The sequence below is a fragment of the Macrotis lagotis genome, chromosome 4 (assembly GCF_037893015.1).
Source record: "Macrotis lagotis isolate mMagLag1 chromosome 4, bilby.v1.9.chrom.fasta, whole genome shotgun sequence".
Classification (NCBI taxonomy): domain Eukaryota; kingdom Metazoa; phylum Chordata; class Mammalia; order Peramelemorphia; family Peramelidae; genus Macrotis; species Macrotis lagotis.
The window spans coordinates 222,801,021-222,819,349 of record NC_133661.1 but is presented as its reverse complement, the minus strand read 5'-3'; the positions used below and the strand labels follow the sequence as shown (position 1 = coordinate 222,819,349).

The 18,329-nt window shown below is 37.5% G+C and overlaps 1 protein-coding gene across 2 annotated transcripts in view; it reads left to right on the top strand.

Moving 5' to 3' along the window:
• Window positions 1-2,758, top strand: part of LGMN (legumain) — a 29,512-nt gene extending 26,754 nt beyond the window's left edge. For both annotated transcript variants that reach the window (XM_074235437.1, XM_074235436.1), the window contains exons 13-14: window positions 261-328; window positions 2,165-2,758. In XM_074235437.1, coding sequence (XP_074091538.1) covers window positions 261-328; window positions 2,165-2,207 — 111 coding nt within the window. In that variant the 3' untranslated portion in view covers window positions 2,208-2,758. The remainder of the gene's footprint in view (window positions 1-260; window positions 329-2,164) is intronic.
• The last annotated feature ends 15,571 nt before the right edge of the window (window positions 2,759-18,329 follow it).

Here is an 18,329-nt window from a genome sequence, read left to right as displayed (position 1 = left end):
AATTGAATTCATAACCATCAAAAATGCTATTCTTTTTATGCCTTCATATTGGATTGTGGGATAATTACTGTTTTCTTACTCCTACTTTGAGTCAATCTCATACCTTTGCCTGGGTCATAATAGAAGGTGGGAGATGCCAATATCACTTTTAGATAAAATTGGTTACATAGAGAAATGATTGATTTATAATATATTGAAGAAATTTTCTGTGCTTAAAATAATTCTGAAACTTGTTTTTTAAAAAAAAATCTTTATTCCAGTATGAGTATGCTCTCCGACAATTATATGTGTTCGTCAATCTTTGTGAAGGAGCTCATTCACTTGACAGGTAAATCCGCAATGTTTGTAGAATATTTCTTTAACAGTATAAGGGGATAAAATTTAATGACTTACTCAAGAGAAATCTTTGCTTTTCCTAGGATAACTAGCTGAGAGTTAATAAAGTTATCTAGTAGATTTCAAAAAAAAATTTTTTTTTAAATATCATATTTACATCATCCACTGCAACCTTATGCTGATACTGGTTTGTCCCATAGAAGTGTTCCTGGGTGGGCAGCTAGGTGGCACAGTGGGGTCTTAGAGCAAACACTAAATGACCATTTGTCAGATGTTAAATGATCAGATTGATTCTGTGTCTTTTAAAAATTGATCCTATTTGGGGCAGCTAGGTGGCACAATGGATAAAGCACCGGCCCTGGAGTCAGAAGTTACCTGGGTTCAAATCCGGTCTCAGACACTTAATAATTACCTAGCTGTGTGGCCTTGGGCAAGCCACTTAACCCCATTTGCCTTGCAAAAACCTAAAAAAAAAAAAAATAAATAAAGAAGTGTTCCTGGGTGCAAAAAGGTTATGGCAGCAGAGCTTAAGTTCAGGGAGCTTCTGCTGTGAGTATTTCAGGCTGCCAGGACTGAGTATACTCACTCCTATTCTCTTGAGAATTAGTCTTAATTGAGAGAGGTTTCTTAACAGAATGAATTTATTTTACTTATTTTTGGAATATTTGGGGCTTATTTTGGAACTCTTTTATTCTCTATTACATCTAAACAAAAATTTTGACATTCACTTTTACATTTTTGAGTTCCAAATTTTCTCCTTTCCTTCCTTCTTCTTGAGAGGGCAAGCTTATGTATAGATTATACACATTACAAAAGAAAACAGACAAAAAAAACCCCCAAAATAATTATAAAGAAAAATTTTTTAAAGTATGCTTCAATCACCATTCAGACTTTATCAGTTCTTTCTCTGGAGATGGATAGCATTTTTCATTATAAGTCATTCAGAATTATCTTGGATCATCATATTGCTGGTATTATCAAAGTCATTCACAATTCATCATAGTTTAGTATTGCTGTTACTTTTACAGTGTTCTCCTGGTTCTGCTCATTTCACTTTGCATCATTTCACTTGAGTCTTTCCAGGTTTTTCTAACAGCATCTTGCTTGTCATTTCTTAGCGTAATAGTATTCCATTAAAATCATTTACCAGTCATTTCCTCAACTGATAGGCATCCATTTAATTTCCAATTCTTTGTTACCACAAAAAGAGCTGCTGTAAATTTTTGTTTTTTAAGGCATTGGGGTTAAAGTGACTTTTGCAGGGTCCCATAGCTAGTAAGCATCAAGTGTCTGAGGCCAGATTTGAATTGACTTCAGAGCCAGTGCTCTCTCCACTGTGCCAGCTAGTTGCCCCCCACTATTTTTGTTCTTGTAGGTCCTGTTCCTTTTAGTTTGGACCTGGTAGTGATATTGTTGGATCATTGCTCTTTGGGCATAGTTCCATATTGCTCTATAGAATGGTTGGATCCATTCATCACTACACCAACAGGACCATGGCACTCTTGAAGATTATCTTTTAAGTTGTGGAGAGATGATTATATATGTTAGTGGATAAAATTTATATTGCAAAACAGATATTTTTTGTAACGAAGAAAACTGATTTTCAAAGAGGTTTAAAATGACTCATTGGGCACATAGCAAGTTGATGACATAGACAAAATTAGGCCTTGAGTCTATTGGTCAGAAATTCTTTCCTATAGGTTACTTAAGTTTATGATCTCTAAAAACTACTCTGTGCCACCATATTTCATTTCCATCTCATCATAAGAATATGTAAGGAAAAGAAAAATTGATGTGTCTATGTAATCTATATTCCTATCTCTTACAGAATCAAGCTGGCCATGGACAAAGTGTGCTTGAGTTACTACTAAGGCTTTCCAGGGATTTCTAAGAACAAATGTGAAATTTATACTGATTGAAGACTGAAACTACAGCTTGGTAGCAAGAAAAAGGATGACATCTTTGTCCTCTTGTGAATGCTGCTAAATCTTCAGAAGCTCTATATGTGGAGCTTTTCTCCAGGAAGCTTTCCCAAAGCTTCTGTTGCTCACTTTCTTCCTCCTTTCCCTCACTCTCAGATATATGACTTATTGCTGAAAATGGTATGGTTGAAATATTTCCAAATCTTAACATGTAAGATTTTCCAGTTTGGAAACTAGTAACTTAACCAAAACAAGTTCACTTGGTTCCCTTTAGAGTAACCTCACTATGCTTGACCTGGGTGTTCACTTTATTGCTGAAGTTCACAGAACTGTAAGAAGACTTGTACTTAGGGAAATTGCAAACATGGACTAGAAAGTTATTTTCTGAAAACTTATCTTACGATCATGTTTCTCCAAGATTATTGTGAAGATGCATAGAGTTTGTATATGACAAGTTCAGTGCCTAAAAATAAAGTTTTATGATTTGTTATTTTTTTATACTCTTCCCTGTAGAACTATCCTTCCATTGTGAACAAGCACTCCTTAATCCTCTAGCTCTACTTTCCATCTCTTCTATCATGTAGCTTTTCCTGTGCTCTTTTATTCTAGTCAGGCTAGACTGGGATGCTATCTGCTTGTATTTGCCCTGGATGTAAATAGATCTTTCCCTTTTTGGGATGAAATCCTTTCTTCAAGCTCCAATTAGATCATGAATTCTCCCTTGCCAGCAGAGATCTTTCCTTCCTAGGAGTCCCTTTGTTTGGATCTCCTTTGCAGCTTTCTCACTTTCCCTTATCTCATAGTGTGTCCTCCAAGAAGTATGAAGCTTCTTGAGTTCAGAAACTTTGATTCATTTTTTGCTGTCAGTGCCCAGGACTTCGCATAGAGTAGATACATTATTAAATTTACCCAATTGGATTTTGACTATGCTTACTGTTTTAGTTTAAGAGGGCAGCTCAGCAGGCCTGAAGTCAGGAAGACTCATTTTCCTGTGTTCAAATCTGGCTTCAGACCACTTCCTAATTGTGGGATCCTGGGCAAATCACTTCATCATGTTCAGTTTCCTCATCTATACAATGAGTTGTAAAGGGAAATGACAAAAACCACTCCAGTATCCTTGCCAAGAAAACCCCAAAGGGTGTCACGAAGAGTTGGACACAGTAGAACAGTTGTTTGAGTTGTTCTGGACTACCTGTGCCTGCCCAGTGGCGTCCTGGTGGGAAATTGCTCTCTGAAGCTTGTCCCCCAGTGTTGCTGCAAAACAGGATAGACAAAAGACCAATAATAGACAGATGTTGTTCTACAAACAAGACCCACTCTGCCTTTCAACTCTTAACTCCTATGATCCTGCAAATGACCCCAACCCCACCCTGCTAGTGTTGGATGGTGTCAGGACAGGGAAAATACAAACTACTCCAGGAAATGACTTCAGATTAACTATGGAATGAGTCCAAAAAATCAGCAGCTAGTCTGGAATCAATTAACATGTACACAGTCAACCAAGAATTGAGGAAGTTCCTTGCTGTGTGTTTGTTAGGCAGTGAGACGCAAAAAACTCACTAGAAAATGAAACAATCCTGCTTGTAACTAGAAATGAATGAGATGGGTTTTTTTGAATCATCACCTTTTACTCTTACATTACCTTCCATTCTAGTAACATACTACAGTATCTTCATGACCCTTTGCCTAAAATTTTATCATGAACTAGACATTAACATTGAACATTTCACAACACAAAAGATGAACAGAAAATAGAATGGCATGTGAAACAGTCACTACATAAGAATTTGGTTTGCAATTTTGTTTTTGTTTTTTTATTTCAAACCTGGTAATTCCATCATTGCCTTGTTTGTGTTTCTTAACTACTAATATATTTTTAAAAAATGACCTTTTTTATATTAATATTTACTCTTTTCCCACTGAAGTCTCCCACCACCAAAAAACTAAAAGTCCTAATTTGCAACAAATATTCTCACAAAAAAGCTCACATTCTGTGAAAATGTCTCATTCTACACCTCTAATTCATCTCTACTTTGCTAAGAGATGGGAAACATGATTCATCATCAGTCTTCTGGTGTTATCACTGGATATGCATTTCATAAGCCTTTCGTATTTTTTTTAAAGCATAAGAATATTCCATTATGTCAATATACATAATTTGTTCAGCTGATGGTGACTCATTTATCTTCGTTTTTTTGCTACAGCAGAAAAATGTTATGAATATTTTTGTGCTTATGGGTTGTTTTTTGCTCCCAACAGTTTTTTTCTTATAGTTTAGAGCTATCTCAAAGTGAAATGGTTTGGTTTAGGTTGGCTTCCCCTCCCTGGAGGTATAAGCCTAGAGGTATCTGGATCAAAGTTATAAACTCAAATGACTGGGAGTTATCTCAATCAGTTATAAACTCAAATGACTGGGTGGTTGGACCACTTTACATTAAGTGTACCTTATCCATCCACATTCTTTCCAATAATTTTGTTTTTGTTTCCTGTTTTTTCCCCCTTTGCAATTTCATGGGTATAAGGAAACACAGTCAGAAAGCAAACATTTGTTAAATAAATTACTTTGTGCCAGGGTCTGCTAAGTGCTAGTAGTACTAAGAAAAGCAAAAACAAAATTCCTTTCTTCGAGGAGTTTTCATTTTAATGTTGGAGGTAACATGCATGTACCTATGTACATACAATATAGATGGGAAGTAATCTTAGAAGGTAGGAATAGTGGGATGGATGGGAAAAGGTGAAATTTGAGTGGTTTTGAAGTCAGGTGGGGATGAGAAAGGACATTTCATGAAGTGCCATGGAGTAGGGAGAAAATGGGTGTCAGTTGGAAGCACCAACAAATGGATTAATTTAATATATGTGGAGGGGAGAAAGTTGTAAGAAGCAAGTTAGTAAAGGGCTCAGTGCCACAGTGTTTTCAGTTGATTTTGGAGGTAATAGAGAGCCACTGAAATTTATTGAATGGGGCAACTAGGTGGTGCAGTGGATAGAGGACCAGCCCTGAAATCACGAGTACCTGAGCTCAAATCTGGCCTCAGACGCTTAATAATCACCTAGCTGTGTGGCCTTGAGCAAGCCACTTAACCCCATTTGCCTTGCGAAAAAAAAAACCCTAAAAAAATTTATTGAACAGAGAGGACATAGTTAGACCTGCACTTTAAAATCACTGGCAATTTTAACAGGGTTGTAAAATGGTGCCTTTGAAGAGTATAAATTAAATTATTGCATGATTTTTAAAACTCTTTGGCAGATGAGCAGAGGATAGATTGGAGTGGGAGAGCTGAGGAAGAGACCACTCAGTGGGCTAGAGCAGTATAGTTCAAGTGGGAGCTGATGAGAATCTGCATCAAGTCAAGTCAAATGAATATTAAGAACAACTGCCCACTATGACTCAGGTTAAGTCAAAAGGACACCAAGAAAGGCAAAAAATAGCAAAAAAAGAAAAAAGTCCTATTCTGAATGAGCTCATTTAATGGAGATTTCATGAATACAAACAGGATATATAGAAGATGAGCTGGAGATAACCTGAGAGGGAATGCAGGAAAAAGTATTTCTTGCAAAAGATGGACCTTGAGACTGGAAGGGACCTAGGAAAGCCAGGATGCATAGGGGACAACCAGTCAAAACACCTGCAAGTGGGAGATGTAGGCATGAGGAGCAGCAAAACCAGTGTTGTTGGATCTCAACAGATTGAGGGAGTGAAGATAGCAAGGGACCAGTTTATGAAAAATTTTAATGTCAAATAGAGCTTTTTATATTTGACTTTGAATGCAATAGCAAACTGTTGATTGTGTGGTTGGAGGAGGGAGGAGAGAGTGACAAGGTCAGACTGGCTCTTTAGGAAGGTCACTGATTAGAGAATGGATTGGAATGGGGAGGGTCTTGAGGCAGTGGAACTAGCCATCAGATGATTGCAATCTATTCCTGAGCTGATGAGGACCAACACTGGGTGGTAGCAGTGTAAGAGGAGAGAACGGGGCATAAATGGCAGATGTTAGAAAAGATAGGACTTAGCAAGTGATTGAATGAGGGATGGAGGGAGGGTAGTGAGAAGGAATATGTGGAATTAGGGTCAAGAAGACAAGTTTTCTTCTGGCCTCAGATTCTCAACAGCTGTGTAACCTTGGCCAGGTCATTTAACCTCAGGTTCATCAATTGGTTGTGGTGAGGATCAAATGAGATATTTGTGAAGCACTAAGTAGATAAATGCTTATTTCCTCCCTTTCTCCCCTCCCTGTATCATTCCTTTTTCTGCAGTCAATGAAACATTACGCTTCTGAATGCTGCTATTGGGTCTATACCCTGAAGAGATGATGAAAAAGGGTAAAAACATCAGTTGTACCAAAACATTCATAGCAGTCCTGTTTGTGGTGGCAAAGAATTGGAAATTAAGTAAAAGTCTTTCAATTGGGGAATGGCTTAGCAAACTGGTATATGTCACGGAACACTATTGTTCTATTAGAAACCAGGAGGGATGAGAATTCAGGGAAGCCTGGAAGGATTTGTATGAACTGATACTGAGCGAGATGGGCAGAACCAGAAAAACACTGTACACCCTAACAGCAACATAGGGGTGTGATCAACCTTGATGGATTAGCCGGATGGTCATCATCATCCTCCAAAAGGATTTATGAAGTACCAACTATGTTCACTGCCCTAAGTGCTGGAGATTCAAAGGAAGATAAAAACAAGGTCCCTCCCTTCATATTCTAATGGAGGAACCAACCTGTATATAAATAATTCTGTACATACATTCCATCAGTGCAACAATCAGGGACAATTTGGTGCTGTCTGTGATGAAGAATACCATCTGTATCCAGAGAAAGAACTGTGGAGTTTGAACAAAGACCAAGGACTATTACCTTAAATTTAGGGGAAAAAAACCCTGATATCTTACTGTCTAATCTTGTTATCTCTTACACTGTTTCTTCTTCTTTAAGGATATGATTTCTCTCTCATCACACTCAATTTGAATCAATGTATACCATGGAAACAATGTAAAGACTGGCAAATTGCCTTCGTTGGGGGTGGGTGGAGGTAAGTAAGATTAGGGGAAAAATTGTAAAACTCAAAATAAAATGTTTTTTAAAAAAAGAAACATTGAGCTTCTGATAAAAATTCTAGCAACCAGGTCACCTATTCCTAGCTAGTCAGGTGCTAAATTTTGGGAGCCTACAGTGATGTGTGGGACACCATCCACTTTCTGCAATTTGCTCCATAATCTATGTTGATTACCAATCCAGGCTCTTCAAGATTACCCTTTGGTTTCTAGTGATAGTGACCCAGTCCTGTGTGACCTTCATAACTCTAAACAAATCTGAGCGACCGTCAACTGTTTGGGATTTCTTTGTCAACATGTTTTTGATTGACTTGGGTTCAGATATGGGATTTCTAATATTACTGCCAACAATTCTAATACATTCTAGTATCTAGATCCAGTATAGGGGGACATCCACCTACGAAGAAGACCATGACATCATGAAGGTGATGCCATGACAAGCACATAAATTGGATTTGAGTGAGGAGGGGCTGTGCTAAGTCATCAACCTCATTTTCTTCACCAGAATTATCTGGATCCAGTGGCCAGATATGAATCAGGAGGCCTGGAGATGGCCCTGGATGTGAGGCTGTCAGGGTTAAGTGACTTGCCCAAGGTCACACAACTAGTGAGAGTCAAGTGTCTAAGGGTGGATTCAAACTCTTCAAGGCCAGTGCTCTATTCACTGAACCACCTAGCTGTCCTTTGGGGTGGCCTACAAATCTGGCATAGAAACTTATTTCTCAGGCTAGTTCTTCCTTTTTAGCTGGATGGTCATCATCATCTTCCAAAAGGATTTATGAAATACTGACTGTTCACTGCCCTAAGTGCTGGGGATTCAAAGGAAGATAAAAACAAGGTCCCTCCCTTCATATTTTTTTTTTTAGGTTTTTGTGAGGCAAATGGGGTTAATTGGCTTGCCCAAGGCCACACAGCTAGGTAATTATTAAGTATCTGAGGCCGGATTTGAACTCAGGTACTCCTGACTCCAGGGCTGGCATTCTATCCACTGTGCCACTTAGCCACCCCATTCCCTTCATATTCTAATGGAGGAACCAACCTGTATATAATTCTGTACATACAAGATATAGAATGGAAGGTGATCTCAGATAGTGCTGCCTTAGCTTGCAGAGGTGATATCATAAGGAGAAGGCAACATATAGGAGACAATACTCAAGTTGAACCCAGAGTTTCAAATCCTGACTCTATTAGGGGTTTGTACTACTTGTGTGACCTCAGACCAATTATAAAACCTTTTTTGATCTCAGGTAAATCATCTACAAAATGATAGGTCTTTAAATTCATCATCCTGTGATCTATGATCAAGCTGCTGAGTCCATTCTCCTGCCCTGCCTTTGCCCTGCCTCTAGGGCTTGAGACCTTGCCATGAGATCTTTGGATAATATCTACATTTTATAGGGTCCAACATTTGAACTAACATTGAAGGGGTATTCTGAGACATCAGAGGGCTGGTAGTGGGTAGTAATGGTGATAGGAGCCTAAAGGGTGGTAGGTCTTAATTCTTGCCACAGAATTGAATGAGGAGGAAGAGTGGGATGGGATTGGCTTTGGGAACATGGCAGAACCCTCAATGATTTCCAAGCTGCTCCATCTTAGTGGAGAATAATTAGTAGAGTTGAGAGGTTGTTCACCACTACCTGCTACCTGTCCAAGTCTGCTGAGAGTCTCATTGAAGTTCCTCCCCCCCCCCACTGCAAACTTAGACCTGTTGTGCCATGCCTCACCCATGCACAGCTGAATGGTATGAACAGCAATGCTGATTTCTCAAGAAACCTGACCTTTGCACAACTTGTCAGCTGCTTTGACCTCAGCATAGAGAGTTTCACAAGAATCCCTCTTGCCTTGCCCAGGCTGAGTCAGTCCAAGGGTCAGCTGAACAGAAATTCTTAATGAGTTATGTTTTAGAGAGAATCCAGTAGAAGGAGCTGAAATATCTGAGGATCTCTTCTAAGATACAATACAATACAGCCTCATCTCAGTTTAATCATACCTCATCAGCCCCATCTGGAGAAGACTGATTGTTTAATATTTATCAAGTGCTATAGCATGTTGTATAGGAAAGGTCCTGGAGTCATAATACTTAAGTTTGATTCCAGGCTATGAAAAAGACACCCCACTTCAGGTCTCAGTGTACTCCTCTGAAAAAGAGGGAATAATAATATTTTATCTCATAAAGTCATTATGAGAATAGAACTTTATATATTTTAATAGTCAATAGAATTATGAATTATCATTACTAAAATAAGATGGGGACTGAATAGAGGGTCTGCCATCCTTCTCCCTCCATGGAGTCTTGGTTGTCCTTTTGACCAAGGGGAACTGAGCCTTCATTCCTCCTTCGGTTCACTATTTGTGCTTTTCAGTATAACCCAGTCATTTTGATGAGCTTATCTACACCCATGTACTAATTGGGGGGGGGGGTGTGGAGGGGTGAGAGAGGAAGGAGATAGAATCCTGACAGTTCTCTTCTAACACTTGGATATCTTCATTTTGTCAGGGCTTTTCTGGAAATAGTACCTATATCCTTATGGTCAAAGCCAATGGTGGCAACTTCAAACCGAGGTGCAGTCTGTTTTTAGCATAGTATCTAACACTTATGAAATACTTTATTTTCATTCACTATGTGTTTGATATTCCTCCACCACATCCTTTTGAGGCTGAGAGAAGAATCATTTTTTCATCCACTATGTATTTGATATTTTCCCTACCACAACCATTTTGCAAATGGAGAAATTGAGGCTGAGAAACGAATCAACTCAAAGTTATTGAATGCTGAAGTCTAGATTCAAGACCAAGTCTTTTGGGTTCAAATAGAGACGAGAAGTTTTTGTCTTTGTTTTTATTTTTTTTAAACTGTAAAGTTCTATATGTAGAGGGTATGCCTGGGTATTGTCTTGGTTTTTGTGGTTCCGTTTATGTGGTCCTTTGCCTAAAAACTTATGATATCTCCTTGACAAGTTATGAATGTGTCCAGACTAATTTATTCACCTAAGCCACACTCATTAGAAAAGGAAAGAGAATTTACTGTTTACAGATTAATTATGTATTAGTCCTGTTTTTTTTAATTGTGAATAATTAAATTAAACCCAATATATAGTCTCGTTAGTACTTGCACAGGAATCAAAACAGAAATTTGAGATTTACAAATTTAGAGATAATTTCATTACAAATATTAATATAAACTACTTGTACCTGACTTGTGGGAGACTCTTCTGTGTTCATATTGATTTCATCAGCCACAGTTGGATATACTTTATCTTGACCCCAGCATGGTAATGTTATTTTGGTTCTCTTTGCAAATGAAATCAACTACTATCACCACCAGCTCATTTTATAGATGAGAAAACTAAGACAAACAGGGTTAAGTGATTTGCCCAGGGTCATACAGCTAGTAAGTATTTGAGGGTAGATTTGAATTCAAGTCTTCCTGACTCCTGACCCAGTTCTTTATCCACTGAACCATCTAACTGCCTCTTCTCAGGTTAGTCGAAGACTGCTTTTGCAGTTGAGGATATTGAAGTGCCAAAAAATTACTTGTCAATGCTTACAGAGTGCATGGAAGAGTCTGAATTTGAACCCAGGATTCCTTACAGAATTATAAAGTTTCAGTTGGAAGGATTCTCATTGGTCACTTCTTCCAAACCATATAAAAAGGATCTCACCATAATATATTTATTACAGTAAACTGAGGCACATAGTTCCAAGGATGATCAATGTACTAGTAAAGCATAAATTTACCATTAAATAGGGTCTCAGTTTCCTCAGCAAATCAAAGACCCTGATTGAAGGGGATGTCTCTCTTTTATAGTTTTCGGGAGTGTAGAACAAAGAACAAGATTTTGTGATGGGAGAACAAGTTATGATTGGTAAAAAGACCTGTAAATCATGAAAGGAGACATCAATATGATTGGTTACAGAGCTAAAGTATGAAGGACAATATGATTGGTTGGAAATTGGGGATGAAGTACTAGCAGCAATGCCTTCCTTCACTCTTGTGTTCAAGAAATGTTTATTGTTTGAGTCCACCTCAAAGGCTAGAGATCATAGACCAGACTTCTTTGGATAACAAGTAGTCATCCTTGAAGGATATTGGACTAGACACCCTGTGTTCCCTCACATCCCTCAAGGATAACAGATTTCTCTAAAGCAAGAATATAACAGTGATTAGCAGGAGAACTGGATTTCTAAGCTCAACTCATTACAGGCCAGTTGAATTTTTGAACCAAATTCAGGGGCAAAGAAACATGACTCAGGTAGTATCAGGACAAAATCAATTAACTATAAATAGGATCAATTTGTTTTTAGGTTTTTGCAAGGCAAATGGGGTTAAGTGGCTTGCTCAAGGCCACACAGCTAGGTAATTATTAAGTGTCTGAGGTTGGATTTGAACCTAGGTACCACTGACTCCAGGGCCGGTGCTTTATCCACTGTGCCACCTAGCTGCCCCGAATAGGATCAATTTTTAAAAGACACAGAATCAATCTGATCATTTAACATCTGACAAATGGTCATTTAGTGTTTGCTCTAAGACCCCAGTGAAAGGTAACATATAACCCAAATCCTTTGTTCCACTTTTGGATAGCTCTAATAGGAAATTTTCTCTTTGCATCACCCATAAGTTTCTTCAGAACTTCTATTTTTTTCTAGGTCTGCCCCCTCCTCACACCCTGTCTGTATAACTCTTTTTCTCAGAAACCCTAATAATCATGGGAAATAGGAAGTTCCAGTCTCTTCATCCTCCATTCTATACTAATGTATTATTTTTACTCTCATTGCTCTTTCCCTACTTTCAACCCTCAGAACAGATCCAATCCACCCCCATCCCCACCCCGGACATCTGTTTTTTTAATTTAACTTCCTCAATGCACTTTGGAAGACATTATAGTGCTAAAGCAACATTTGTTTCTTGTTCCCCATTAGACTTTTAGCACTACATCATTACACAGCTCCTTCTAATTGCTCAAATAAATTTATTTTTTTAGATTTTCCTGGACTTTTGTGTATATATTTCAAAATTCCTACTCACCTTTGGTCTTGTTCATTAGAAATGATCAATGTTTTTCCCCTTGTAGTATAATTATTGTTTGACTTTGGGAATATTATATTCCAAGATCTCTAATTTATAGTAGAAGTAGTCAGGTCATATGTTATCTTGATTATGCTTTTTAACTTGAACTGCTTTTTCTGGATGCCTGCACTATATTTTCTTTGATGTGGGAGGTCTGAATTTTGACTATGAAATTCATGGGATTTTTTCTTTTGTGGTTCTTTTCAGGAGACAAGCAGTGGATTATTTTTATATTCATATGTCTCTCTGGTTCTAATAGATCTGAGCAGTTTCCTTGATTTCTTGAAATATAATGTCCAGGTTTTTAAAGAAAATCATGGTTTTTCAGGAATCCATTGATTCTTTAATTATCTCTTCTTGACCTACTTTACAGGTCAGTTGTTTTTGTTATCATAAATCTTACTTTTCTCCTATTTTTTCAGTCTTTTGATTTAGTTCTAATATTGCTTGCTGACTCATGGAAAAGATTTTGGTTTGATTTATTTTGGATTTTTAATGAGCATGTTATTTGAATAAGATTTACTGCTTTCTCTTCTAAATTATTTTTTCCTCCAGAGCATTAATTTAAATTTTTTATCTCTTCATTTCTTTTGGGTATTCATAAAGTCCTTGAAGAAAATCTATTTTTTCCCTTTATGCTTATAGTTATAGAGTTATCCTTAATTTTTTTATGTTCATCAGTAATTTCTTTGGTTTACTTATTTCTCTAGCTTTAGTTCTTAACTTTTTTTTAATTCATTATTTGATCTGATGTGAATTTCAGGTTTTTGTTGAAGTTCATATGTGGGAGCTATCACTTTCAGGCATCCATCTGAAGCAGAAGTCATCTGTATATTTTTCAAAGTATCTATTCATTCAGTAGCACATCTGTTCCTGAGAGCATTTTTTTAGTTCAATGTCTGTATTACTGCCTCCATTTTACAGATCAAGAAATTGCAACCTATGGAGAAGTGATTTTCTCATGGTTCCATAGTAAATTAGTAGCAGAGTCAGGATAAGACTAGTGCCTTCCCTCTGTTGATTATTTCCTGCTTGTCCTGAATATAGTTGGTTTTGTATATATTTGTTTGCATGGTGTTTCTCCCATTAGATTGTAAGCTTATTAATAGTAGAAACTGTCTTTTGCTTCTTTTTGTATACCAACCTGATGCTGGTACTTAAAAAATGTTGATTCATTGATTGATTGGTCTTTGTTCATCCTCTTCTCACTTAGCCAGTGAGTATGTTTTTTAAATGAAAGCTGAATGTATTTTAAATAGCATTTTCAGACCAGATTACTTATGTTGGAAGAACTATGTTGGTGGAACTGGAAGTTGTTGCAATCATTCTAGAAAGCTATTTGTTATTATTCTACTAAAAAGAGTGAGCAAAATGTTTGTGATTCATAAATCTCACTGTTTGGCATATAAAAACACATCTAAACAAAATATTCATAGTACATACCACATACTTTTTTTGTGTGTGTGATAGTAAAGAATTGGAAACAAAGTAGGTGTCCAATAATTGGGAAATGGTAAACATATTATGGTACAGGAATATAATAGAATATTACTCTACTACCAGAAGCTATGAATATGAAGAATTTAGAAAAGCATGGGAAGACTTGTATGAACTGATGCAAAAGGAAGCAAAGGGAATCAATAGCCGCTGACAATATAAATAGAAAGAACAAAAATGAAACTGAATGCTGTGAAATTTTAATTGATCTTCAGACCAAGGTTGATCTTCAGAAGATTTGAGAGCATGCACTTTTGTGCCTTGATTAGGGATGTAGACTTTGAATATGGAATGCCACTCATGCTGTCAGAACTTGTCAATATATCAGTTAGGTTTTTTCTTTTTCTTTTTCTTTTTCTTTTTCTACCTTTATTATAGGAAATGACTCTCTGGATAGAGGAGAAAGGATTTGTTTAGAAACAAATATTAAAATAAAATAAAGGAGTTTTTTTAAAGCTTTGTTATAGCTACAGTATCAAAATGCATCGACTATCTTAAGATATGATAAATCCTTGAGAGGTGTTAGAAATATGTGAGGAGAGGGTCCCCCCAAAATGAGGAGTTCTCCCTGAGTTTGGCCTTAAAATAATAATTATGTAGGCATGTTTGTGGGATCTGACTAGAGAGCTAAACCCCCAAAGATACAGCTTTTTTTTTTTTTAGAAAAGAGTATTTTTTGAAAAGCAAAAACAATGGTTACAAAACATCTTTTGAACCTTTCCCGGAAGATAAGAGGTCCTTGAGGAGAATAGACTTGAACTTAAATACAAAGTTAATGAAGTACAGACCCAGAGAAAACATGAAATTGAGAGTTTAAGAAAGAAAGAGAAAATTTAAGAGAGTTTAAGAAATAGCTTTGAAAAGAGTTTTTATATACCTTTCGCTATCAGAAGTTGGAATCTGAAAAGCTACCTCTGGCTTGTCCATCAAAGGAAGGATGGGGGCTGGATATCAGACACACTAGGATGATGATAATGATGATGATGATGATGATGATGATGATGATATTTGTCTTTCATTCTTGAAGAAGACCATGACATCAGGGAGGTGATGCCATGGACAAGCCCATGAACTGAATTTGAGTGAGGGGGGTGCTAGTCTAAGTCACCAGCCTCACTTTCTCCTCCAGAGCCATCTGGATCCAGTGACCAGATATGAGCCAGGATGACTGGGAATAAACCTGAAAGTGACTTGCTGGGAAATATGTCCAGGGGAACATGCTTAAGGGATGCCTCCTCCCAGATCAGTATTTTTGTGCCTTATTAGTTATGCTAGATCTTCCACAAATGTGAATCTTATCTTTGGTATGTTGGCACACCCTGTGTGACCTTTGATATTAGTTCTTAGAGATCAACAAAGATATTTTCAAGCAAATAGCATGGTAGATGTGAAAGAGGAAAAAATAAAATACTATATGAATACCCCAAGGTTATTAGTAATTGTGGTTCTAACTTTTTACTTAGGGAACTTCCTTGGTATTTGTGGGACTGATCTCTCTTGCTGAAATTGATTATAATTGATAAATTATCTACAACCATGAATCACTTGGTATACATACATGCTGGGAATCCTGCAAAGATGATTCCCTGTCATGGAATCTATGGGATCCTAGAATGTCTTGAGCTGGAAAAGACTTTAGAATAAATCCTCTAGAGTATTAATGGGAAAGACTTAGGCAATTTCAAAACAAAAGAAAGAAGCACTTAGAGAACCAGTTTCTAATCCTATCTCTGTTGCTGTTCAGTCATGTCTGACTCTTTATTACTTCTTTGGGGATTTTCTTGGCAAAGATACTGGAGTAGTTTGCCATTTCCTACTCCAATCCATTTTGCAGATGAGGGAACTTAGACAAACATGGGTTGTGATTTGATAAAACCAATAAATGTCTGAGGCCAGTTTGAAACTCAAGAAGATGGGTCTTCCTGACTTCAGGCCAGTGCCCTATCCACTGCACCACCTAGCTGCCTCTGCTACTTTGCTATTTACTAGCTGTGGGGCCCTGGGAAAATTACTTCAGATTTCTGAGTCATAATTCCTCTTTCTTCATGCACAAAAAACCTAGAAGTGACAATCTCTCTCAGACCACCAGTCCTGTTTCTAACTCAGCCATTGTTCTAGGAAGCCACCAACTTGAGGGGTTGAGCAATCACATGAGCCTGGCCACTGCTCCTGCAGGTGCTATAGCCACAGCTATTGAAGACCCAGGAAAATAAACCATGTCAAAACCATTGACATCATCAAACAATTCAACTTTCTGAAATGGATAAAATTTTATCAATGGAAATTATATTAAGAAAGTCATCTGATGATTTCTCTCTCATCACATTCAACTTAGATGGATGTATACCATGGAAACAATGTAAAGACTAACAGACTGTCTTCTGTGGGGGATGGGGGAGAGAAGCAAGAATGGGGGGGAAAATTGTAAAACTGAAAATAAATAAAATATTTCTTTAAAAAAAAAAAGCCAGGAGCGGCTAGGTGGTGCAGTAGATAGAGCTCCAGCCCTGGAGTCAGGAGTACCTGAGTTCAAATCCGGCCTCAGATACTTAATAATTACCTAGCTGTGTGGCCTTGGGCAAGCCACTTAACCCCATTTGCCTTGCAAAAACCTAAAAAAAGTCATCTGCTTTGCTGTTGCATCCTAAAAATCACAGGACTTTTTCATATGATTTGTAGCTGAAATCTTCCAAATTTATTACTTGTAAGAGACAACTCAGGAAGTGTGAGCTTCATGAGAGCAGGGATTTTCTTATTTTTCTATTTGTATCTACACCAGCATTTTGTCCTCAGTAAGTACTTAATGCATGTTCAATTGATTTATCTACAAAATGGAGATATACGTACTCATACAAGTTATATCAAAAATTGATTGAAAGTCCTTTATGAAGTCTTACATTAGTCTGAACTAATTAATGACAGATCCTGCACATAACCTTACTTCTCATATCTCCCATTTCCCTTTCCAATAAGTAGAATGGGGATACAAAGCCTGTTCTTCAAATCAGAACAACTAGGGGTCAAATCCTCTTCACTTACTTTTGTAGATGTCTCCTGAAGAAGTCCCAGGGTAAACTTCAATAATCTAGTCCAGTTTTCTTTGATTGGAACCTTCAAAGCAAATTAATTGAGGAAAATTGTGCTCCTTAGAGCAATCAAGGAGACTATAAATAAGTTGACCAAGAAAAGAAAGCAAAACCTGAGTAACCCAAGAAGGAAATCTTTGTATGGAGGGAAGGGCTGAGAGATCTTGGTGCACAGCAAAAGGTCTCAAAAAACAGAGGTACTCTAGTGTACACATTCGATCTTAAATTGTAAATCCATTTCTGGTAGAAGCAAACACTTCAGAAAAGTCTCTCTAGGAGTACTATCTTCTGGAAATAGGGTGAGAAGTAGCCCAAAGAACAGAGATGGAGGTGACTGAGGAGAGCTAGAGGTTGCAAATAAAGCCCCAGTGGGGAAGGTTAAGGAAGGCTAACTTGGCTGGTTGGAAATAGACCCATAGAGGACCATGAGTCTAGCATTCCAGGAGCAATGACCGATATGTGAGAAGTTCAGGGACAAGTCACTGGAGGCCAGAGAAGTGTTGCAAGTCACAGAAACTGTGAAACACTGAAATGAAAGTCTTTTCTATGCCCATTAATTTGCAAATAAAACTTACGTGTTGAGCGTTATAAGCCTGGAAGTACCTAGAAGTGACAATATCTCTCAGACCACCAGTTCAGGCTTACCCAGATATGAATTCCACCTGAGTAGGGGAAGTGACCCAGAAGAGTGATATGGAAAGAGGCCACTATCCACCCAATAGATAGAACACTGGACTTGGAGTCAGGAAGACTTGAGTTCAAATTTGGATTTAGACTCTTACTAGTTGTATGACCCTGGGCAAGTCACTTAATCTCTGTCTGCCTCAGTTTCCTTAACCATAAAATGGCAGCACCTTATCATAGGGTTGTTGTAAGGATCAAATATGATAATATTTGTGTAATGATTGATATTGTGTTGGTGCTTAATAAAAGCCTGTTTTCCTTTCTTCAAAGGGGTATTCATGTTGGGAAGGAACTTCTGAGACAAGGTCTTTGAACTGTGGATAGAGATGCTCCAAAATAATAGTAAGTACAAGATGAAAAGTTATCTACTAGATACTCTGATACTTACCATGTGACCTTAAGTCAAGTCACATTCTTCCCCTTTACCACTCTATCTCTCAGTGACTGCTTCAGCAGTTTCAATAATTTAATTATTAATCTATGTCTATGTCTATGTCGAATCTTTATCTATATCTTTGTCTCAATCCAAGTTTCTCTCTTAAGTATCAGTCCTCTATCACACTGATTTATTACTTTATGGCCATTTTGAACTAGATGTCCTCTGATTTCTCAAACTCAAAAACAGAATTCTGTCCAAAACAGAATTCATTGTCTTCTTCCCCAAACTGTCCCCTGTGCCA